Source organism: Castanea sativa, chromosome 1 (assembly GCF_040712315.1).
Source record: "Castanea sativa cultivar Marrone di Chiusa Pesio chromosome 1, ASM4071231v1".
Lineage (NCBI taxonomy): Eukaryota > Viridiplantae > Streptophyta > Magnoliopsida > Fagales > Fagaceae > Castanea > Castanea sativa.
This window is the reverse complement of record NC_134013.1, coordinates 20126748-20153388: the sequence shown is the minus strand read 5'-3', so window position 1 is coordinate 20153388 and position 26641 is coordinate 20126748. Positions and strand designations below refer to the sequence as shown.

The window sequence follows — 26641 nt, the reverse complement described above, 5'->3', positions numbered from 1 at the left end:
TACTGTAACTATGCAAATATAATTGACTTATACTATTGTACACGTGGAAATACACTGTAACAATGGGAGCATGGGTACTCCCATTCATGCACTGTTTTTCCAGCCTGTACTAACATAACAAGCCCTGATACTCATATATAAAATTTTTTATGATATTTGAACCATAAGATGAGTTTATAAATGCAACACAATACTGAATGGACTATTTCTATCCCACTAACTTCTTCGACTAACTAAGCTATGAGTCGCAATGCCTCAAGGTCAAGACGTACGATGCGAAACAAGTTTGGATCTACTTCAACAAATGCATCATCACAAGTTCTAGCAGAGCAACAACTACAGACATACACAAACCACTATGGAGGGAAATGGGTTGGAAAGAAAAGAGATTTCGTTAATATTCTAATATACACGTACGAGAGTTTAGGAAGCGTCAGACACATCATGGTCGACAGACCTGCACAACTGAGTACAGATACCACCACAACAGAGTTCACCGTAGCAGAACAACCATGGTCAAAGCTATACGAAAAGAGGTGTGAGTTGGAGGTGTACTGTCAATGGCATGGGTTATGAGTTCGTAAGGCACGGTCAGCCGAGTTACCTAGAGAGAACAATTAAATGCAAAGGCAACTAGACTATTTACATGTAGTCCAAAAGGCTAGGAAACATCTACTAGGGAAGGCGCAAGAGCAAGCCATCAAGTCTATTGATGAAATTACTGCTTTAGACGATGATAAAGATATTTCAAACTTCTCAGATTCAAGCAATGATGATTTCCAAAAATTCCTACCTACGAAGATTAGATGTAGTATTGTTGTCAATGTTTGACAATGATGATTATGTACGTTCAACTAAAGTATGGAATACATTAATGCATGATATGTGAGTCCCACCACCTATGGACGCATATTAACAAGTAATAGATAGGAAGACCAGCATACAATTTTGTCTATAGTAACCACTTTTATTGCTTTTGCATTGCTGATTTGTTAATAAAAGCCTTCTAGAGTTATCAACATGACCATAAATGCTACTTATCATATTCTTATAATTATGTGTTATTTTTCATTTCACTAACAATCTAAGAAAAATAAGGTATATAGTTGATTACTTCTTGCTTTGCTAAAGATTTTCATTCTTTTGTGATTAAAATTTACTACAACAAACAACTAAAATCACACCAATGTACTCACATAACACTCATTCAACCAAAAAAAAAAAAAGTACAATATCAATTGAAAATACTATTGCCATAAAATTCTGGTATGAGTTTTTTACCTGAGGTGATAGAAATTTCAGTTCAATCCAGAAGCGGCTGTGGATCTGTGGAGCAGCAGTGGAATTCAGTTCAGACTGAAAGCAAGACAGTCTGAATGGGAGCAGATGTAATGGTATAACACGAGCATAACTCGATTTAAGAGATATCGATTTTTTATAACTTGATAATTTTATAGTCGGGTATATAACTCGATTTTATAGTAATCAAGTTATGTACGAATTCAAAAAAAATGAAAATGCCACGCTGGCAAGCCAGCATGGCAAAAACCTTGTACAAACTCGATTATAATATCATTGAGTTTTATGCAAAACTCGATTATCGTAATGTTGAGTTTTAAAACAAGGGCACATCCCTATATAGTTTGAGAAAGGGGGCAAAATGCTAGAAAGTTTTGCAGAAAGGGGTAAAACCCCATTTTGGCCTGGGAAAATACATATATTTGAAATGCTAGTAGATTTCTATACATAGACGTTTTTAAAAAAAAATCTTAATAAGCGGCTATTATTATTATTATTATTATTATTGTAAATTTGTAACAACAAAAAGAGAGATTTGAATCTTGACACTCCTCAAATAATACCACTTAACTACATTTTGTATTGATTATGTGCAAGAATATATACAAAAATAAAATAGGCTTACATAATCTGAAAATTTTGAAGTGCACATCTAATGCAAATAGGCTTTGATTAACGAAGATGGACTTATATATATATATAGAGAGAGAGAGAGAGAGAGAGAGAGAGGATATGATTTAAATTTTTTACATTCAATCTATAATGATTACTTTTCATTATTTCATTATTTGTCAATGCATATTTATATATATATATCTTTTTCTTTTTTTTTTTTAACAATTTGACCTAATAAAAAATCACAAAAACATTGACATAATGTGAAAAAGAGATCCTACACGTGTCTTTGGCTCCAAATTAATAAGCCAACTTATTTTACTATTCAGCTTATTTTTGTTATTATTTATAGGCTCCACTGCACTTTTTGGTACTATTCATGGGTCCTATTATACTATTTCAGCTAACTTTTACCTTTATTTACAATACTTTCAGCAAAAAGTTTTTAGTTTCAGCAAAATAAGCAGATCCTACAAATAATGCTTCAATTTTTATTCTAGTCTAGAGAATGTCTAATAACAAGGCTGTGTATGTTCATTTAGCCTATTTGGTATTTTGAAGACCAAAAGGTCGAAAAGCATATTGTCCATATAGCTACATGATCTTTATTTTATTTTATTTTATTTTAGAAACTACATGACTAGTTAAATTGACTTACGAAGAATCGAAATATTTTCAGATTGAGCTTATGATCCATAATGCTTGATCTTCTCACAAGATGGCATATAGCTCATGTTTTCTTTACCTTGCATAAGCATTAGCATCTGCTATCTTCAAACTATTCTATTTTACCATCTTAAAAACTCTTTTATCTATTATACAATATCATTTTACAATACACCCAACATTCCAACTTTTATATTCTTATAAAACACATTAAAATAATATATTTACACAATAAAATAATAACCCAAAACAATAAAAAACAGTATTTTAATTTTGTAATGAGTTAGGGAGAGAGAGAAAGAGGAGATGCTTTTGAGGTGAAAGAATAAAAATTATTATTTTAATTTTGCAAGTGAGCTATAGTACCCCAAATTTAGGATGATATTGTAGCACAATTGCGAATTTTTTTACAATTGTAAAACTGGATAATTGGGTGTTTTTGTGCTTTGATGCTAAAATATAGCTTATTATCCCAAAAACAAAACCCAATACCGGTCTCTCAAAAAAAGCAAAACCCAATAACGGTGTTCATAGCTCATAAAATGGACTCAAAACCAAAATAGTGTTACTTCACGAGATGGGCTTGAAGCTGAAATCTAGGTCTACATAAATTGGGCTCACAACCCACGACGTTACCCACATCACATGTTCAACTCATACCTCTCTTATCTTATGAATTGGGCTTAAAGCACGTCTTTCTCCTTGGTTCTATGATGGATTCCCTTTAAAAACACATTTTTTACACAAAATGAGTCTTACACTTCATTTGCTTTGACAAAAAAACCTTTCTTAATAATAGCTCTTTGAACTTTTTAGTGTTTGGTAGCATTAGAAAATGTGGGTCATAGGAAAACTAAAAATTGGTCAACGACAAAACCTCAATAAAAATTTGTCTTACTTTGAAGAGGTGGTTTTCTGCTTTTATTTTTCAAAAAATGATCTTATTCTCATATAATTTTCCTTTCATGTTTTGAAATATACAAAAAATGTTAATTTTTTGCTTGTATCAAACTTCGTAAAACATTTTCATGCTCATTTTCAAGGTCCCTATGAAACACAAAAAAATGAGATAGTTTTCCCAAAATTTTTTTTTTTTATGATATTTATTTTCCAGAATATGTTTGTCTTTGACATTGTGAAACTCATACATGTATCTTGAAGATCCAAAGCATTAGATCCATTTGAATAAAGGGTGGCCCAACTCCTGAAACCCAACTTAGTTATTAGCATTATAAAAGAAAGAAAGGAAGAAAGAAGAAATGTCACTTCTCAATTTTTCTCTACATTATTGACAAGAGGGGTGTGCATGAGTCGGGTAGAGGAGATTTTTCAACCCAATCCACTATAGTCGGTTTTAAAAAATTCAACCCAACATAACCCATCACAGAGGTTTAACCCAACCCAACCCACATGGATCAGGTTAGGTTGGGTTGAATTCATGGGTTGGACAGTTTTTTTTTTTTATTACTATTATTATTAAATTAAGTAGAAAAAAAATCTCATTTGAGTTGATAAACAAAATATATATGAACTAGTATTCTAACTTAGCTATAATACTTAGCAAAAACTTAGTTATAAATAAAATATATCTAAGTTGATAAACAAAATATACATGAACTAGTATTCTAATTCAGTTATAAACAAATAGGAGTGGAATGAGAGGCAGTAAAGAGAGAAATAATATTGTAAAGGTTTGCGAGGTAATTGAGTTTTATATAGAAAGAGCCAAATAGGGGAAAATTAAATAAAAAATATTAATTATATTATATATTTTTAAATCTATATAATTTAAATTTTAAATATATAGGTAGGTTGGGTTAGGTTAGGCGGGTTTGTGATTGTTATGACCCGAACCCAACCCAACCCCCTATTAAAAAAACTTTCATAACCTAACTCAACCCACCAATTCTTAAAAACTGATCAAACCTGACGGGTTGAATTAGGTCAAGTAGGTTTTGGCAGACTGGTGGGTTGGCTGCACACCCCTAATTGACATGAAGCGATCTATATTTATTCTATATTTAGTTCCGCGTCAATGTATAAGAAGATGTCAAATCGCTGCATAATTTTCCATATGGTTGTTCAATGTTTAAGCTATTGAACCGCATGCGTGACTGCCCTTTAATACTCCTTCAATGCGTGCAATTCTTACAGTTCACTAAACATGTGCTTTAGCTTGACTTTTGCGGGGGTCAATTATGGATACTAAATTAGTTTTTGCTTCAAAAACAGAGAGTCTCTTTTTGAAGTTGGTAAAGTGCAAAGTTTAATTCATACTACAACCAACTTCAGTTTTTTTTAAAGGAAAATTCTATGCTTACATTAATACTTGCAAATTGCAATGTAAATTTACATTATAGACATATAAAAAGTGGCAAATATTGTTTACAAATTTGCCAAAAAACGTACAATTCTTACCATTTTTTGCAAATGTATACAACATTTGCTACTTTTTTGCAAATGTCTTTTTTTTCTTTTTTTCTTTTTTTCCTTTTAAATTCTAGTATGTGGATTTTTGTTATTTATCTTTTGAGAAGATAGTATGTGGATTAATTCCTAATTTTTCTGCACTTTCCTTGCCCTAAATTATCTCTGGAAATTTCGCTTTCTCTTCGCAAAGGTCTTACTTTATACTATTTTTCTTATGTCTTATGCGAGACAAAACAGGGACATGCACATGGAGATGTATACATCATTTCCTTTTCATGTCAATTTCTTGTGTCTATGTTCAAAATTCAAAGGACCAGCCTGGGCAAAATCCCACGGACTGCGGGGTGACTTGGAGTACAGACATTTCTATCACATCAAACTAAAATACAAAAAATTTCTTGCTTGGCAGCGAAACCGCGTAAAGAAAAATGAAGTGTGTTAAGAATTAAAAATCTCCCCATAGTAAGGTAATACAAATTGAAGAAGAAAAAGGGAGAAACAAAAGATTAAACAAATGAGTAGAATCCACCAGTGGTGCTTTATTTTGTCCAAGTTTAGCTACTTAAAAAATTATACTAGATTGAGACAGAAATGACTGCATTTCGATCGTTAAAAGTTGAGTTTGAGCTTGACAATTGACATGGTCTAAGTTAATTGAGTGGCAGCCTACAAGTGCTTAATGAAAAACAACTATGAGATAAGCACTTACCATATCAGTAGTTTGTAAAAAAGTTGGTAGGTCTAGCATTTTCAATCATATTATGCCAATAAACTTTACAAACTAACTTCTGCAACATATTTTAACTAACTGTAACTATCTAAGTATATAAGTCTAACTATGTTGGATTTAATCACCAATGTTGTGAGGTGGGCATTAATTAAGAACTAAGAAGAGAAATTGTGAGGAAGATAAGCCTTTGGTAAATATCTTTGCTAACTAATCAGAAGTAGAGACAAACTAACGTTCAAATCTTTGTAGAGGACCCATTCTCAGACAAAATGAAAATAAACTTCAATATGTTTGATGTGAGTATGAAAGACATAATTAGAGGCAATGTCAAGAGCCAAATATTGTCACACCAAATTTGAGGCATATGATGAAGGAAAACACCCCAATCTTTAAGAATAATGCAAAGCCAATAAAGTTAAGCTACAGTAGAAGCTAGGGAATGATACACAGCATATTTAAAAAAGAGAGATATTAGATTTTTTCTTGGCTAACCAAGTGATATGGTTAGATCCAAGGAAGACAATAAAACCAGATGTAGAGTTGCAATCAAAGAGGTCACCCATCCAATCGGCATCTGCATAGGCAGACAAATAAGTGATAGGACCAGGCTTGAAGAGAACCAGAATACCATAATCAATGGACCCCTCAAGGTAATGCAAAATCAGTTTGACAATAGCAAAATGAATATCATTTAGGGGCATACATAAATTAATAGATCCGATTAACAGAAAATGCAATATCAAATTTGGTAAAGGTGAGGTATTGTAGGGCTCCAACAAGCCAGTGATAGGAGGAGGAATCAGATAAAAGGGTACCATCTTGCTTAATGCTTATTAAGGCATTATGTGGGGTGCAAAGAGTCTTGCAAGGCTTGCACTCAAGCATATATATGATGCCGAAGAAGTAAATTAGAGTCATATTTGGACTAATGAACAAACAGACCAGAGGTTGTGAATCTAGGAGCTGAAGAAGCAATAAAAGAATCCAATATCCTTAAGTTCATATGCAGTGAATCGAGGAAGGAATGATTATTGTTAGTTAGAGTAATGTCCTCAACATAGAGAAGCAGTAAAATAACAAAAGAGCAATTACAATTGAAAAAAAGAATGAGAGATAATTAAGTTAACATATGGGATGCAAAAAAACAATCTTTCCACTAATCAACCAAGTGACAAGGGCAAAATTTATTTTGAAATGTTAAATTACTAATTGTTCCAAAAATTTAAGCTATTAGAATATGGTAAATTTAATAATTTAACCAATACTTCTAACACTATCTCCCTCACGCATGGTGCCCAATACGTGAGAGTTTAAATGGGAGGTAGAGTGGAGGAAATAAGGATCGAACTCAAGATCTCAAATTTTTATACCATATTAAATTACCGATTATTCCAAAAGTTTAAGCTATTAGGATATGGTAAATTTAATCATTTAACCAATACTTCTAACAGATTTCAAGGAGGAAATTTATGGATAATTTGAGGAGATGAGCTAAAGTACCCCCTAGGAATTAAGGCTCAAATGCAAAGGCCCACCACCAGTGTCATTTTGGCAAGAGACGTGCAGGCAATTATAACACTAAAAACCCTTATTTAATTTTCCACACTTTACTGCATTAAATTTATCTATCTTGAGGTGGTAAAATGGCATGGGATAGATGAATGGTGAAAATGTGTTCTTAGACTAGGGCTCAAATATGTCAACATGATGTTCATAAAAATCTAATTCGAATGATTTACATGATGATTAAAATTTTATTTGATTTATGTTAATGTGAAATGATGGATGATAAAAATCTTTTTGGTTTTTTTTTTTGGGGGGTATTCAAATACTGACATGCTTGATCAAATACTCATATGTTATAATCTGAAATTTAAGTGATTGATGCACATGAAATTATAGAGTCATCATATGCTAAAATATGATTTTTTTTTTTTTTGAATGATGACATGACATAACAAATGTGATTTTTGCATGTTTATACAATAATATGTTGATTTTTGTGAACCTTTATCATGTTCATATTCTTAAACCCATGATCACATGAATAATTTTTTGCTTAAATTTAAAACATTACATGTTTGGAGTGCTATAACACATTTGATTGCTTGAAAGTTGCATGGACATTATCTCCTAGAAGATCAACTTAGGTCGAGTGGAATGAGTGCCTAATATATTCCCATTTCATAACTTAGCCCAGAATTATTGGGATCATTGGTTCCTTCTACCTTAAATAAATTATTCGTGACTCCAATAATGTAAAAATATCGATTTAGGAGGTACAATATGATTGGTGGGGTGATCACCTTGAGAATCATCATAAACCCCCAGTCCTTTTACCTTGCTCAAGTCATGGTTTCTCACAACACAACTTACTATAGAACAAACCTTACCAAATTTATAAAAAGCCGGTATATCCCAAATGGACCCATGCCGGCACTTTAGAGACCTATTGTGGCGGTTTTTGAAGCACTAGTGTAAACCTTTTTTTTTTTTTTGGGTAGTGAAGACATGTCACAATAAAATAATAACTTCTGACTATGGAGATAATAACAATAAACCAACAAAACCTAGAGTTGAAAAAGAATTACAAGTGTCAACATTTTGTTTAAGTGTTTGTACAATAAGAAAAATATACTATAGAGCCTACATAACAAGGTGATATATTTGAACCATATGTAGTAAGCTTAATTTAACCTGTTGAAGAGAAAAATATGTTGCTTGTCATGAATAAGAAAGATTTCTCACCACATGATGATGAGGATAAAGTTCAACAAAAAAGCAAAAATTAAGGATATACTTGATGTGAAAAGTGAATTTGATGCTTATGGCACTTGTCAAACTTCTATGGTGCATGATTAGACAAATGCCAAATTTGGATGGGACTAAACCCCTTCCACCACAAGCCACACTGTTGCAACAGACAATGATACTTAGATTCTCCAAAATCCAGAGTTCCATAACAAGCATCTACAGGATTAGATGATTCTCAGTGTAGTCCTCATCTATATTTAAGAAAATATCCTTGCTCATGTGGTTAAATATCTCACTTCCTGTGATGTTTGGCAGGATTTGGAATGCATGTTTACCTCACAATCTCGTGCCCAAACAATGCATATACTATCAACTTGCCACATTAAAGAAAGTTAACTCTTCAATTGCTAATTACTTTCAATAGTTTCTAATCTAGTTGACACCCTTGTGTAAACAGCACATTTTGTACCCCTTATGACTTGACCTCGTTTCCCAATGATGTTAGAACTTTAAGGCCCAACATTGGTTTAGAGCTCAGTCAGATGAAAATTGACTTGAGGAAATTGCTAATAGAAAATATAACTTTTTTTGTTCGAACATAAAATTATTTTTAGAAAGAAAGGCCATGGAAACCCTAGGGCATGCACACGCATACATGCATATGCATACGCACGCTTAAGCTTTGTGTACGCATGCTCACTACATGTGTGCGCATACACGGGCATGCACACGTAGTCTAGGGTTCTAGAAACTATGAAAGACAAGTTTTCTGTATTAAAACTTGGTTTGAAATGAATCCCACATCGTTTGGGAGTCACCCCAAACCCCTATTTTTTGACTATATAAAGCCATAAAATGTACTTTTTCAAGGAGGATGGGATTCACTAGAAAATAGTAAATCAAAGAGGAGTTTTCACAAAAGATTCTCAAGTCAAATTTTGCTTGATTGGGAAATTTTCTAGTCTTGATCTTTGAGTTCTAAGTTTACCAACACACTTTTGATTTAGTTGTGAATAGATTGACTGAGGGGAACGGTCAAAATCAAGCTCTAGAGAGCTCTAGTGTTGAGGTAAAGTTTCTAACTTTGGCTCTTCACTTTCCTTACTTTTCCTTTGTTTTTATGTTTATATATATGTTTGAAGTGATTTGATATGTTTGTTAGCTTAGGTTCTTTTTGTGTTTATATTAGAAGCATGTTAGGTTTTTAGTTTCCTTGTTTTTTGCTTTGTTTTCTATTTTGATTTCTAGGTTTAGGGTTTTGGGTGTGTATGCGTGTGCATGCAGCTTGCATGCATACGCATACTCAAAGCTTGCATATGCATATAGCTAGGATGCGTATGCATGCCTTATGTATGTGCACGCATACTCCTGCCTAGAAACCTTAATTCACTTTTTGTTTGTCTTTCCTTTGTTTTATTTACATGCTAAGCCTTTGTTTAACCTAAATATGTATAAATCTGTTTATATAAGGTTTTGTTTTGTTTTATCCCTTTTATGTTTATTAGGGTTTTACTTTTTTGAATGCCATAAACATGCATATAAATATGATCATGCATTGATGTATAGGTGCTGTGATGCAATGAGGTAAGCCATGTATTATCAAATGAATTTGCATTTGGTTGATGAAAATGATATGGGTGGTGAACATGTTGTGCTTGATTGAATCCCTTGCTCTTGATGTTTAAATGCTATAACATGCTTATCCTGATCCACCCTGTGATATTTCTACCCTTGGAGATATATGCTTATATGACATGATATATGGATGATTAGGCTTGAGATGATTATGCCATGATGATTGCTTTAGATGCATGTTAGAGTGTGTGTGAGTTAGAATAACATGTTAAACTTGTCTTTAATGAGACTAAGATTTGGAACACAATGAGTGGAAGCCGACCCATGGGTTAGGTGGAGTTAGGTGCTTAAAACATTGCCATCCTCATACCTAAACTCCGAACACTTGATCTGGTAAGGATCAAGCCTTCCATGAAGGGCATTATATTTATGGTTTCTAGACCTAAATTAGATGGCGACTCCATTTACACCCTCTACTGTGGTCCACTCCAGGCTAAAGCGTGCTCACCCAAAGGGAGGATGACCTCGTCACGGGCGCTTGTGCCCATACCTTACTGCCATTAACCAACCATTGATGATTTTAAGCTTGTCTCCTTCCTTTTGGCTGGTCTTATGTCTAACTATGATTCTTTTGTTACTTATGTGACTACACGTGTTAACCCACTCTTTCTTGAGGATTTATATAGGCACTTATTGGCCCATGAAATGCATGTTGAACAACCAATCTAATGTGGATCTCTTTCTTGCTGGAGTAAATTTTGCAAATAAAAGAAACTCCTCACATGGTGGATGTGGTGGTCGCCATAACTCTTCAACTTAATCTAGTTATGCTTCTCCATCCACAAATCAACAAAATTATCGAGGCAAGGAGCTTGGTCGTGGCTCCACAAAATCTTCCTCTAACAATTTTTCATTATGCCAAGTCTGCAACAAACCTAGTCATGTAGCTCTCTCTTACTACAATCGTTTGACAATTATTATTCTACTAAATCGAATTCAAATATGCAAGCTCTACACACCATTGATCAAGGACCTTCTAATCTCAATTGTTATCCAAATTTTGGAACTACTTACCATCTCACTATTGATCTCTTCAATATGAATGGGTGTCAAAGGGTCAATTTTTCTTTTAAATTTTCAACCTGTGATGGCACTAAGTCCCTGACTCAGTCTTAGCCAATACACCACACACACACACTACAGGAACGCTTAGAACAGAATTATCAAGGGAATTCACACACACACACACACAATATTTACAGGGCACCAACCCCAACCTGTATTACTCAATATCAAGTACAAAGGAAGCCTGGAGAATACACATGAAATTCTCTAAGGCAAAATATACACTCTTGCTATTAACAACCCCAACAGCCTAGGATAAATGCATAGAAATAACTGTAATGGCAGTTACTGCCAAGTAACTGCCCTATGTCCAGGACTTGCTGCCACATGTGGTCTGATTTAGGACACCTTCAACTGATGCTGTTTTGGCTTGCTTTCCACGTTTCCAGCCCCTACACAGCAGGTTTGAACATCCAGCAAGCTAGGAACGGCTTGGTAACTGTTGTTGCACACTGCACATGCCAGCTCATGTCTCAGCATATCATGGGGCCTCTACCCATGCTCCAGTAGCTCACACATAATTGTTCCATCACATTTTATAAGGCTCGACCCCCTGCCCAAGTCCATCTCATCAGCATCACAACCCAAACAGCATGCTCATATGCAGCACACAAAGTAAATGCCATCAACCCACTCACACAAGTCCATGCATTTTGCCAGCACCAACCAAACCAATGCCTTGCACAGCTAGGGATGGCAATTTAAATCTGACTCGCAGATACCCGGACCGGCCCAACCCTAATGGGCCGGATTTTACCTGGCCCGATAAAGAATAGGGTCGGGTATGGGTTTCAAAAAAAAAAAATCAAAGTGGGTTCAGGTTAAGTCCGGGTTTTTGATAAAACCCAGCCTGGATATGACCTGGTTACCCTGAAATTACTAAAAACCTCCTTATATATATAGTTGTAAACCCTAAGTCCCTAACCCATTACCCATCTACCTCTCATAATCTCATTTCAATTCACACCTCACGCCCTCACCCTAAACCTCAATCTCTTTGTCACTTACGCAGCCACGCACAAGAGCACGCAGCCACGCACAAGAGCATGTTTGGGTAAGGATCGGTGGGTTTTGTCTCTCACCGTTTGGGTCATTGGATTAGTTTCTCAGCTCTAGCCACGCACAGGTATGTTATTTTCTTCTTCCTCTTTTATTTTTTTTTTATAAGTTTCAGATTTCTCAACTCTAGCACCATTTGTTATTTTCTTCTTCCTCTGTAATCATTTGAAATTAGCTCTATAATCGTTAGAGCAAAGGTTATGATTTTGTAGACTCTAAGTGTTGATCTTTTGATTCAGATATTAAGATTGGATAGTTAAGGGTAGACAAGTAAGATACATCTCTTCTGAGATGTTTGAATTGTTTGATCATTGGTTTATAATCTAATCTTTGCTAGCATTTTCAAATATCTTGATTTATGAAAACATGCTCTGTACTGCTATGGTTTTAATTCTTTGGCTGTTTTTCACTCATTTGCTTGCTGTCTAGGCCCCAAGAATGGGTTCTATTTTTCCTTGTTTTTATTTCATTGTTTGGTCTTGGCCTCACTCTGACTGTCACTCACACTCAATCTCACAGCTCACACAATCACTCACTCACTCTCAAGCACCACCAGCCAAGCTTGTTCTCTATTCTCTTCAATGTTAAGGTTAATTGCAATAATAATGTTGAGACATGTATTTTCAGTTTATGTTAAGACATGCGTGTGCTTAGATCCATATTATTGCTGCATTGATTTAACCAGGATATTTCATATTTTCGTTAAATTGAAAAACTAAAAATTCAACCATTTTGTGTTAATGGAAGAAATTGTTTATTGTTTATTGTGTTTGTTGGGAATGCAGAGCCTAAAACGAATATGGAAGACACAAACAAATCTGGTTCTTCCTCGCCAAGTGGCTCTCCCTTGAGAACCGGACATTATCCCTTACCAGCTATGCAGTCTCCTTCGCCATTTTCACGATCACCCTTGCCATTGTTGCTTGGTAGCTCACCTTCAGGATTACCATCACCTTTATGCCTATTAAATAACGAGTAAGTATTTGAATTTGTAGTTAATCATGTTTAATTATGATTGGGTTGATAGAATTTGTGAATCGGTGTAATTATGAATTTGTGCCTATTAATCAATAAGTGTGTGTAATAAAAAATTTGTGAATATATGTTTTGATTCTAACTCCCAAACTTCTGAACTAATTAGGAGTTTGAAATCCAAGATGGTGGACTTAGTGGAAGAAGACTTAGAGGTAGAGGAACAAGAAGGGACAGAGGAAAAGGGAGAGCAAGAGCCTACAAATGAGGACTTGGATACAAGTAGAAAAAGAAAGACTACCTCAGATGTTTGAGATCATTTTACAAAGAATAAAGTTGATGAAAAATTTAAAGCCTAATGCCATCATTGTAGCAAACTTTACTTGGGTGATTCTAGCCAAGGTACAACTCATTTGCGTAATCATTTAGCAAGATGTTCACGGTTGAAGTTTAATGATACAAGGGATATGCGACAACAAGTCTTAATTAAACAACAAAATAAGGTGGATGGAACTATGAGTTTAAATGCTTACCAATTTGATTAAGTCAAAGTGAGGAATAATCTTGCTCGTATGGTCATCCTACATGAATACCCCCTTTCAATAGTTGACCACATTGGGTTTAGAGAATTTGTGGCTTCTCTTTAACCTCTGTTTAAACTTGTTTCAAGAAATACTTTGAAGAGTGACATTCTTAAAATTTATGATAATGAGAGGGAGAAAGCTTTGAAGATGACGGACAAGAATGGAAGTAGTATAGCAATTAAAACTGATAGGTGGACTTCAAGTAACAAAAAGAGAGGGTTTATGGTCATTACCGCTCATTTTATTGATCATACTTGGACGTTGCAAAGCCAGATTTTATGGTAATTTTTTATCTATAAATTGAATGTTAAAGACTTTACATTTAGAATGTTTATTGAGTTATGTTAAATTGAATGTTTAGACTTTATGTTAAATTGAATGTTTATTGAGTTATGTTATAATTATTCCTATTATTTTTCTAGGTTTCTTTATGTTCCTTCTCCACACACGAAAGATGTTCTTGCTAAAGTTCTTGTCGATTGTTTTTTAGAGTGGAACATTGATAGGAAGTTGTCCACAATAACTTTTGATAATTGTAGTACTAATGATGTCATGATAAGACTTATCTTGAATAAGCTTGATACTAGTTCTTTTACGTTGGGTGGGTCTATGTTGCATATGAGGTGTGCTGCATATATTTTGAATTTGATTGTTCAAGATGGGTTATCTCTTATTGGTGATGGTATTGAAAGGATTCGTGATAGTGTGATTTATTGGACTGGATCACCAAAAAGGAGGAAGAAATTTGAAGAAAATACACGCCAATTGCGTGTTCAATGCACCAAAGAGTTAGTTTTAGATTGTAAAACTCGTTGGAATTCAACTTACTTAATACTTTATACTACATTAATTTATAAAGATGTTTTCTTGCATTTGGCTAAATGTGAAACATCTTATACTTGTTTGCCACATGATTATGATTGGGAGTTAGCCAAAGATAATTGTGGGAGGTTGGAGTTGTTTCATAGTGTAACTAAGTTTTTCTCTGGTCGTAAGTACCCCACAACTAATATGTATTTTACTTTGGTGTGTGAGTTGAAAATTGCATTGAATGAATGGAGTTTGTCTTCAAATAAGATGATAAGTACGATGACGGAAAGCATGCTTGCTAAATTTAAATCTTATTGGGCTAATGTTAGTGTTGTTATGGCTGTTGCTGTTATCTTAGATCTAAGATATTAGATGAAGTTATTGGAGTTTTATTATCCTAACATTTATGGTGATAATTCTGATTTGGAGATTGAAAAAATTAAGAATCTTTGTTATGATTTGCTTGATGAGTATGGAGATATAGATGAGCCCCCTGTAGATAATGTAGGAAGTTCTCATATTCCTATAAATACTTCAAGCCCTGTGGCACAAATGAAGTTTAGGTTGAGTGGGGCAATGTCATCTTTTGATTTGTTTGTGAACAATAGTTCAGGTAGTTCAAAGAAACATGAGAGTGCTAGAATAGAATTTGATCATTTCATTGATGAGGGAGTGTTGAAAAAGAGTGAAGATTTTGATATTTTGGGATGGTGAAAAAGTAATGGTCTTAAGTATCCTACTTTACAAAGGATTGCAAGAGATATTTTAGCTATTCCTGCCACAATTGTTGCTTCAGAATCTGCCTTTAGCACTAGTGAGAGACTTTTAAGTCCACACCGTAGTAGGCTACATCCCAAGACTAAAGAAGCAATGATGTGTGCTCAGAATTGGTTATGGAGTGAAATCAACGGTTAGCAATTGTCTAAATTCTATTTATAAAATCAAAATTGTATTTTTATATTTGTTAGTTACAATTTGATGAAGTTTATTCCATTTTTTAATTCATTGTTGTTGTAGGTTCTTCAACTATGTCTGGAGATTGTACACTTCAATCAATTCTTGATGATGGGGAGCCTAATGAAAAGGATGGGAGTTGTGTCATAGTTGTGGAGGATTAGACATTTTATATTAATTTAGTAGCCTTTTTAATTTCTTAGACTTGTTGGATTAATTTGTTGGTTTGTAATTATTCTAAACTTGTGGAATTTATCTTGTAGCTTTTTAATTTCTTGGACTTGTTGGACTTGTGATACTTATTTCTTGGACTTGTTGGATTTATTTTATTTTTATGTTTAGGTGGTGATTTTAGCTATGATTTTGTTGGTTAATGATTAAATGGTTATCTTAGTTAGGTGATTTATTGATTTAGAATCTTAGTTATGATTTATTGATTTATAGATGTATAATTAACAGGTTATTTATTGATTTATGATTAACCTATGATTTGGATTGATTTGGCTGCCATATAACGTGGCATAAATGCCAAATTTTGGCATTTAGGCCACGTTATATGGCTTGAATGGGCTTGAATCTAGGCAAAAAATCTTAATGGGCTTCAATTCTTTTTTTTTTTTTTTGGTTGGGCCACGATTTGGGCCACTGCTTGGGCCCAAATTTGGTTGGGCTAAACGAGGCTCGGTGGGGCGGGTTTGGGCCCCAGAAAAAATATCCGTTTAATAATCGGGCCGGGTCCGGGCTCGTGGGTCTGGTTCGGGTATGCAAAAACTCGGTCCAAACCTGGCCCGTTGCCATTCCTACGCACAACATAACATCATCACAGCAACCCAGCACTGCCTTGCACTCAAGCCACCAAGCCTACACACAAATCAACCATAAGCCAGTCACCAATGCTATGCACCATCACATAGGGTCAGCATCACCTGCTGCTGCCCATCATCATCGAACCCATCTCTGCCCACAGTGGCCCACCTCTGCCATGGCCTTGGGGCATCATGTGGAGTAAAGTGCCTCCACATACTGTCCCTCATCATGCTCATTATTTTGAATCTTGTAGGGAGACCGAGCTTGTCCCCCTCAAAGAGCAGTTAGGAGCTTCACTAGATAGGTATGAGGAGCCATTTGTGTCTTGAGAAAACATTAAGCCAAGTGACTAGCCTGATGTTGTCCAAGTACTCCAATTCCTCATGCCATCATCAGTAACTCGTAAAGCTCCTAACAATGTGTGAGTTGAGGACTATCTTGGCTCCAACCAAATTTGCATTGGCAATGGTATTGGACTATCAGTGAAACATATTTGCTTTACCAAACTTTCTACCCCTTCATCATCCTTTGTTCCAAATAATGTTTTACATGTTCCTAAAATTATCAAAACTTTAATTTATGCCCATAAGTTTACCCATGACAGAGAAAGAGTGGCGGTGTTGAGAGAGAGAGAGAGAGAGAGAGAGAGAGAGAGAGAGAGAGAGAGAGAGAGAGAGAGAGAATAAAAAATTATTTAAAAAAATACACTCTTGCTAGAATAATTCTTATATTTAAGAGTTTACTATTCGTAATTGCTAAATTTTCTTTACCAATACCCACTTTGGTAAAATAGCAAGATTGTAGTTGTAAAATAGCAATTTGGGGGGGGGGGGGGGGGGGGGGGGAGAGTTACACCCGAATGCTAATGTTCTTAGGGCATCCTACACTTAATGTTGTTTCTCATGTTATTTCTAGATTTTGTATACCTATAATTGCAAATAAAAGTGAATTCATTTCTTGCTTGTTTTAGTACTAAAAGTAAACAACTTTCCTTCTTTTTATCTTCTACCTCAGCAAAAAAAATCCTTTGGAATTTGATTTATACTGATGTGTAAGGACCATATCCAATTTGCTCTGAAAATGGTCATAAATATTATGTTTCCTTTTTAGATGCCTTTAGTTGATATACCTGGCTTTATCTAATAAATTGTAAAAATGATGCACTCCCGATTTTCATTAAATTTCAGAAGTATGTTGAACGCTATTTTAATCTCAAAATTAAGGCTGCTCAATCTAATTGGGATGGTGAGTATCGCTCTCTTTTCAATTTTTTGTTGTTGTTGAAAATTGTGGGATTTTTCATTGTGTTTCTTGTCCTCATACCCATCAACAAAATGAGGATATTGATAGAAAACAAGGTCATTTAGTGTAAACTAGTCTTACCTTACTTTACTATGCCCGTGTTCTTCTTCATTGTTGGGGCTTTGTATTCCTACCAAGAAAAGTTTATAATGAATATAATTTCAATTGAATTTTTTTCTTCTTCTATGGCTAGCTTGGTTTTGACTCCATCCTAAGTTAATTCTTAAGTTTTTTTTTTTTTCTCTCTTTTATTTGGCAATTCAAGTTCTTTTTTAGAATTATTGTTTTCAGCTTCATCTTCTTGTTTAATGATGTTTCCAAAAATCACCTATATCTTGTATTGTATGGATTATGGGTTTGACTAAGGGCGGCATTACTTGTAACTTAGGGTGGTCACAGGACTATCTTAACTTGCTAAAAAATGTATATATATACTTGCAAATACACTCTCTCTCTCTCTCACACACACACACACACACACTAAATTAACTTATTTGGACCACCCTAATAAAAATATTGATCATCTTGTCTTGAAAATTATAAGAATTTCGATTTGATAAAAATAAAAGTGGTGCTATATTTACAACATTTTTACAATAATTTCACTACAAATTTTATGTAATAAGCGGAAAACAATTATTAATTCTAATTTTAACTCAATATTGACATCAGTTTTTAACCAACTAATAACAAATCATTGCATAAAATTTATTTTAAAAATATTGTAGATGTAGCATTACTCCATAAATAATTATGTCCCCACAAACATAATCCTTGGCCCCTTAAACCCAAAAAAAAAAAAAAACCCCTTTAATTAAAAAAAAAAAAAAGCCCATATAACAACAAAAATAACCAAAAAGAAAAATAAAAATAATCATTCAAATTTTTAACTTTTTCAACCTATTACATAAAAATAATCTCTAACTTCATTTTTACTTGAAAAAAGGAATCAAGAAAAATATTGTAGCTCATGAGTTTTTCTTGGTAGTGCCAGCAATTATGCCATTTTTGGATTTGTAGTCGCAATAATTTTGCTTTCCCTAGCAACTCAGCTCGTAGTTGCAGCAAATATTATCAATTTTTTTTTTTCTTTTCTATTATTATTTCAATTCTCTTACTTTATTACACTCATCTTAGCATTCTCAATTTTCACTTTCTCTTTTTAGTCCTTTTTTTTTTTTCTCTTTTTTAGTAGAAAAAAGTTGTAATACTTCATGTTTTTTCATGTTTTTTTTTAATGCTAATATATTCAAAGTTTCTTAATGATCACTCTAACAAATATTTTTAGAGCAGCCACTGGTTTGGCCAGGGAAACAACCTTTTTCTTTAGAACAATTCTCAAATAGAGTGTTAATATTGTTAATGCATTATATGAGGTAGAACCAAAAACGAGAGAACGTGCACAACGTCGTGTGTTGACAAGGATATTCCATGTTCTTATCCCTGAACACAATTCCAATCCTCTTTCGTTATTCGTTAAATCCATTGTATTGCTAAGATAAAAAATAAAATAAAAACAAAAATCCAAAGTATTGTGTTTGCATGTGACTTTGGAACGTGTAGTGGGCACGAAACCATGGGAGGTTTCATACAGTTGTACATAAACCGGACAGTTTGCTATCATCACCCATGTTAGATTTTGGGACCCACTTCACGCGTTCTATGTGGGCCCTATGCATTAGATTATGTACTGGACATTAGATTATCTTCTTTTTGACCTTTCTGTTGATTTCAGGCTATTTGGTTAGCTGTAATCCAAAAATGGGACAAAAGAACTCTCAATCTTTCCATTACATGCTGTTTGTTCGATCGTCCATTTGTCTTCTTTTTCTCCTTCCATCTTACTCTCTAGTTTGAATATATGTATAGTTTAATCGTAATTATTTATGATGAAATTCCTGAATAAACTTTTTCTTAATTAAGCTTCCCCATTTTGATATTTTGGATCCTTCGGGGTGGTTTTGTATGATTCTATGGTTCAATGCCCCTCCCTTAGGACTAAAATAGGTGTTTGTTAAAAATTGAAATTCCACCTTAATTTTTCAGTCTTCCCTTGATGTTCGTCATGCCGTTTGTTTTGGTATTAAGTAAGACGATTCCTCTGCCAAATACATATAGTAAAAGGGTAAATTTGTTTTTTGATGTTAAATTCGGTCAAACGAAACAATAAAACAGACATAGAAGGTTAAGTATAACATATTTTAAAATTGAAGGGTCTGTTGTGAATTTCAATAATTTAGATGGTTAAGTGTAATCGGAGTGATAATTTATGATGAAAAGTGTAATCTATTGGAACGAAGAAAAATGAAAGAATTAGAAAACTAGAAAAGTTATTTGTTCAATGCCAGATTTTATTGTCTGCAATCTTCTTATTTTTTTGTCCTGATTGCCAAATCCAAGATTGTTAGATCGACTTAGAATATACATGTCTTGAGTCTTGACTATCTATATGATAAACGTTTCTTGGCTCTTTTCCTTGCACCGTAGACATGGCATGCATGAAAGAGATCTAATTGATATTCTATTACGAGGAACCCGGAGTCCTCGGTTACTTTATGTTGAACTGGTAGTTGCCGTAAGTAAGACTATGAGATGAGTGTTCAACGAAAGAGAGTACAAAGTGTTTATCATGCTCGATCATGTTGGAGTTTGACACAGTCAGAAATAGCTGCTGAATAGTTAAAAGGCTATGCCTCTCTCCCTCTCTCTCTCACCACACACCATATGATTGTGTTTAAAAACAAACTTGTACTGAGGAAGACACAGAAATTTGATTCGCTCTCTCTCTCAATATGGGGCGTCATTCTAGGCACGTGGGTGAACAATGAATATATGGTGGTGCACTGCATTTGCATTGCATATATAAACCAATCAAATTTGAACATGAAAGTGTGGAACACAGCTTCTTTGTCCTCTTCTACTATGTAGCATATGACTACATATGCTTATGTTTCCAATTTTTAACACCATGCTATGACTATGAGCTTTTAGACAATTGGTTCACAGCAAAATCTACAATACAAACAAAAACCCTCATTGCATTATGGCATCAGTTATCTCATAGAAGTTGCATGAAAATGAAAGCTCCAAAACAAATACCACCTTGCAAGCTAGCCCACCTTTTTTGTTTTTTTTGGAAGAAAGATCTATCCTACCATGTTGCATCATCAATATATTTTTTTCAACCTATGAAAAATAATTCTCATTAATAAATAAATAAATAAATAAAACACTCTCCTCCAATTGATATAGATGAAAAACATCAGGACATTGTTGCCCGTGAGTGCAGATTGATCCTATAATAGTACAAAAGATATGATCAAATGATTTAAATTGTTAGGATAATTATTACGGTCCAAGAGTCTTTTAATCAATGTGTCCCAACGCAAAATTGACTCAATCATGTTGGTAACAGTTGATGCATAGAGCTCTCGCTCCCTAGGGACCATATTATAACGTATAATAATTCATCACTCAACTCATAAAAAACAAAAAAACAAAAACAAAAAAAATAATTATTCATCCTTCCAATATGCAATATGTTATCTTAATTTGGTATTTTGGTCGTCCAAAATAAATGTAGTATATAATAATAATAGTATGATGATATGTTCAAAGATTTTTCATTGATCAGCTAGAAGCAAAAATAAAAATATTTTATTCTCATTATTTTTTTATTATCTTTAACAATAATGAACTTGATTGAATCATTGTCTATTCTAAAATTAACCAAACTCACATGAGAAGAATCTATGAGACTATGACCTTAGATTTCCTTGAAGAAAGAATGGGCAAAAGCCAAAAAGGCAAGAGAACAGTAGCATGATATTTTGGATATAATAGCTTGTTTCATAAAAGGAAAAAAGAAATCATGTGAACTGAATTTGGTCACAGTTTGAAATTCTCCACCTATTTATTCAATAATCGTTGCTACAGACCAACTGGTAACTAATGGACAGAAAAAAGAAGTTTAGACGTCAAAAGCTCCAGTGGGACCCAATTCCTTAAATTGGTTGCCAGAGAAGCCTTAGAAAAAGAGCCTCCAGTTGCATCTATATCTGTCAACAAACCCAACTACAAAAACCCCCCTCTCCCCCTCCCTCGTTTGGCATCACTTTCCTACCTCATTTCTCTCATTCAGGCATTTTCACAAACACCTTCTCAAGAAACGTTTCTTTTTTCTTCAATATGGCCCGACCGCAACAACGATACAGAGGCGTCCGGCAGAGGCATTGGGGCTCTTGGGTCTCCGAAATTCGCCACCCTATATTGTACGTTGAATTAATTAGTTACTGAAACCTAAATACGTTTTTTTTTTTCATGCAAGTTTGTTTTCCTTGGTTGAGTACTAAATGAAACGTTTCAATTGCAGGAAGACTAGAATTTGGCTTGGAACATTTGAAACGGCCGAAGACGCGGCACGAGCCTATGATGAAGCAGCAAGGCTTATGTGTGGTCCAAGAGCTAGAACCAACTTCCCTTACAACCCAAATGCATCTCAGTCATCTTCATCCAAGCTTCTTTCAGCAACTTTGACAGCTAAACTCCACAAATGCTACATGGCTTCACTGCAAATGACCAAACCATTAGCTCCAGAGCCTAAAAAAGCACCATCACCACATGTCATTGCCTCCAATGCCTTTACTGGAAAAACTTTTGAAATGGGTATGTGGTTCCCAGAAAAAGGACCAGAACTAGAGCCTAACTGGGTTGTGAAGAAAGTTAAAGTGGAAAGTAGCCAGCAACAGTTCAAGCCTCTTGAGGATGATCATATTGAGCAAATGATAGAGGAACTGCTTCACTATGGGTCTGTTGAGCTTTGCTCTGTTGTACCACCTCAGGCTCTTTAATGTTGTTAGCTTCAAACATCATCCCAAACAACCTCAATTAATTCTTTCTCTACCTATAATCTGGTATATGTATATCATATCTGCTAATGCCACTCATTCAGCTAATATTTTAGACTTCTTTTTAATCAGCCTCCCCAATGCCTCCTATTTCTTCGGCCTAATAGTTCAGTCCTGTTCATAGTTTTCTCCATGTAACCATTTCAATGCTCCCATATGCCATATGCAGCATCAAACATTTTATAATTGTAATAATTCTCCTGATATCAGCTTATGCACTAGTTTTGACTTTTGAGCATCAATTATGTGCAAGAATTACTTTTTTTATTCACGTTTCTTTTGTAGTAACTAGTAAGCATGTTTGAAATTTGGCTGACGGTAAAAAATTACTTGGACCGCACCTCATTGAAGAACCGCTCTAGCACAATACTTCTGTTCTTTTTTCTTTTCTTTTTTTCCTTATGAAATAACTAAAATTTATATATAATACCGGGAGGGAAAGTTTTTAATTTACATGGTAAACTAAACAAATGTATACAAAGTTGCACACATTTACATGAAATATATAATATAAAAATATCCATCAATCAGTTCAAGTTCAGCCGCTTAACTTTTTCCTCTTTTTTTCCTCCAACTTTTGTTGTATTCATGTTTTTCCTCTTTTTTTTCTCCAACTTTTGTTGTATTCATGTTAATGGATTTGTGGAAACCCAAATTCAACATTGATATTAAGAAGAAATAACGAAGAAATACCATGTTATTGTACCCCGAAAGTAAGTTGTAATTTTTCCAATTACTTTTATTTTTATTTTTCCCATATAAAACAACTAAAATTTAATAAAAACACAATCTGTTCAACAATGTAACCCCCGCCCCCGCCCTCACTGCTCCCCTTTTTTCAACATTTGTGGTATCCATGTCAATGGTATTTTGGAATCCTAAATTCAACATTGAAATTACAAAAAAATGACAAAGAAATACCATATCATTTTACTTCGAAAGTAAATGGTAATTTCCCTGATATGACAATGTAATTAATTGATCTTGCTTAAAAAGGGAAAGCATGTTCCCTCCAATTTGAGCGTTAATCACGGGCAAAATGGGAATATGATAGAATTAAAAGATATACAAAATTACAAATATTACCCCTCCTTTGACATGGTCATATCTCTGGCTTGTGTTTATGATTAGTATAAATTCCAGCCAGTCATTTTGCGCCAGCTCATGTAATGGAAAACGGAAGCATTTGTTTAAACTCTAAAGAAAAAAAGACAACTTTCTAAAAAAAAATAAATAATAAATGAGAAATGCTAATGAATGTCTTTAGGGTATTGGTTAATAATCCATTTAAAGAAAATTTTTATGAAAAAAGAAAATAAAACAATTAATATTTTGACAGTTTTTTTCACTTCCCATAAAAATGGTATTAAAATTTTCCTAAATTGGATTGTTAACCAATGCCCTAAGGGCATTCGTTAAGAAAAAAGAGAAATACCATATAGAATCTGATTTTTAAATTTTTTTTTTTCCCTTTTAGAAACAGAATCTGTATTTTGTTTTCATTAGAAAAAGAAAAATAAGAAAAACAAAATGGAAAGGAAGAAATTTATTTTTAAAAAAAGTTTTATATAAACCAATTAGGGAAAAATTTAAGTACAGTTCCTTATGTACAGTACCTTAGGTTCCTTATTTAAAATTTTGACATTTGTCCAATTTGACCACCTAAACAAACAGCGTTAAATTTTGACATCTTCCTTTCTTCTTCTTCTTCTTTTTTTTTTTTTCCTTCTTCTGTACTGCAAATGGCTTCTCTTCCAAACCCAAAACCCAAAAAAAGAAAAAGAAAAGAAAGAATATCTCATATCTCTCTCTCTCTCGGTGTGTGTGTGTGTGTGTGTGTGTGTTTATCTCCTTCCTTTCTTCTTTTCTGATCTATGACTCTTGCTTCTTTTCTGATCTATGATTCTCTTTGGCACCTCCCTCATCTCCTCTCTGCTTCGCCGGCCAGCTCGCCGACCGCGGTGGTGCTCGGGTCGATCGGCCTTCAATTCTGGTGGCCATGGGTCGAGAGAGTCTTGGACACCCCTACCGCAAAGACTCCATCTCCCTAAGTCTCATCGCCAATCTGTTACGCAAGCCCCATCGCCGTTGAGTTTGTGCTGGATTTGTGTTTGTGTACTAAGTTTGTGTTTGTGTTTGTGCTGGGTTTCCGCCGAGTTTGTGCTGGGTTTGTGTTTGTGTTTTCGTGGGTGTGGTCTGATTGGATTGTGGCCTGTGGGTCAATGGGTTTCGTGGATGTGAGTTGGTGGGTTGTGGCATGTGGGTCGGTGGTGGTGGGTTGTTGATCCTGGGTTGTTGTGATGTGTTGGTGTGATTGCTGCGGGTGTGGTTGGTGGGTTATAGTATGGGTGTGGTTGATGGGTTGTGGTGGTTGGGTTGATGGGTCACGGCGTGGGTTGTGAGTGTGATGGGTTGCTCTTTACTGGTTTGATGTTTTATGAGTTTACTTGCTCTGTATCAAAGAAGAGAGAGACGAAGAGGGAGAGAGAGAAAGATATAAAGATGATGATGAATAAAAAGATGGATAATTATTTATTCTTTCTTCTTTTTTGTTTGGTTACTGAGAAAATGAGGGAGAAACGGTCCTTTTTTGGTTTGAAACCCAGTAGATCTGGCTTTTATTTTTTGATTTTTTGATCTTTCCTGTTTGGTTCTGTATTTTTTTGTTTGATTTTCTCTTGCTGTTGAAAAAAGGAAGATGAAAAAAAAAATAGTTTTAATGCCGTTTGTGTAGGTTGTTAAATTAGACAAATGTCAAAATTTTAAGTAAGAAACCTAAGGTACTGTACTTAAGGAATTGTACCTAAGTATTGCCCAATCAATTATATAATCTTGTAGCATTCATTAAAGTATTAGCATCAAATGTGTTAAATGATAAATTTTTAGTATTTAGCACACTAATCACCAAAATTTACCCTTATTAAATGTGATAATTAAAAAAAAAATTAACACACAGCTACAATGCACTTTAATTTTCTAAAACTCTAAATCTCCACACAAAAAAAAAAAAAAAAAAACTACAAACTATAGTCTACCCCGAGCCCGTGTCATCGCACCAATTAAAAAAAAACAATTAAAATCAAATAAGATTCACTCAAAAATCAATCTATATTAGATACATTTGACATATTGGAGGCAACCAAGGTCTTTTCGGCCTCATTTACTTATAACTGTTCTTGTCCAGCCTTGGAAAAGTGTGTTGTCACTGGATTTTGGCTAAATCTAGTTGCAAAGATCAAGATTTTTGTTTGTTTATGACTTTCCCATTTTTTCTGCCTTTTGATTAGATTGAATCCTCCCCTATATGTATCCAACCCATTATTTCAAGATTTGATGTCAATTGTACTTAATTCTAAGGGCTTTGTTAGGAATTTGAGAGATTTTAACGTTAGTATTAGGTTTTAGGTCTTAAGTTTTAGGTTTCATTTGATTGTGGTATTTGAATGTCGATTCTAAATTCTTTAAATTGATCGTACAAACATTTAATTAAAACCCCTAATTGATGATTTAAATGCCTAATATGATGAGAGTATTATCCTTGAAGGATTTTTTAACTTATTATAATTTTAGAGTTATGATTTATGCACAAATTAGGTATTTTTGTATTTTGGATATTAACCGGTGAAATTGAATGTTTAAGAGTGAAATTAAGATTCTAATTAAAATTAAAAACTCCTAAGTAGGTGTTAAGGACCTTAAGGTGCTATAACAAGTGTGATTCTTCTGGTATCATATTTATAACCATGGTTTTTAAAACCGAATCGAAAGCTGAACTGTTTTTTTCAAAATTCCCAGTTCAACCCAATTTTTGCTGGTTTTAAGGGTTTTTACCGAACCAAACTTGCTCCTGTTTCCCGATTGAACTGGTTGGACTGGCCGATCCGGTTTTTAAAACAATGTTTATAATAACTTTTCAATCTAGTAGTGTTATAACCAAATAGGATACAATAATATGTAATTGGATCATCTAATTCGGTTTTTGCTAGTTTAATTGAGTGAAATTATAATAGACCTACAAGTAATAGGACTTAGGCCAGATTTGAGGCTTTTGA

The 26641-nt window shown here is 34.1% G+C and overlaps 1 protein-coding gene across 1 annotated transcript; it reads left to right on the top strand.

Annotated features, from left to right (window-relative positions):
• The first annotated feature begins 21745 nt into the window (after positions 1-21745).
• Positions 21746-22831, top strand: LOC142642223 (ethylene-responsive transcription factor ERF003-like). The gene is made up of 2 exons (XM_075816563.1): positions 21746-21953; positions 22055-22831. The coding sequence occupies exons 1-2, from the start codon at positions 21871-21873 to the stop codon at positions 22530-22532; spliced, it is 561 nt and encodes a 186-aa protein (XP_075672678.1). The 5' UTR covers positions 21746-21870; the 3' UTR covers positions 22533-22831.
• The last annotated feature ends 3810 nt before the right edge of the window (positions 22832-26641 follow it).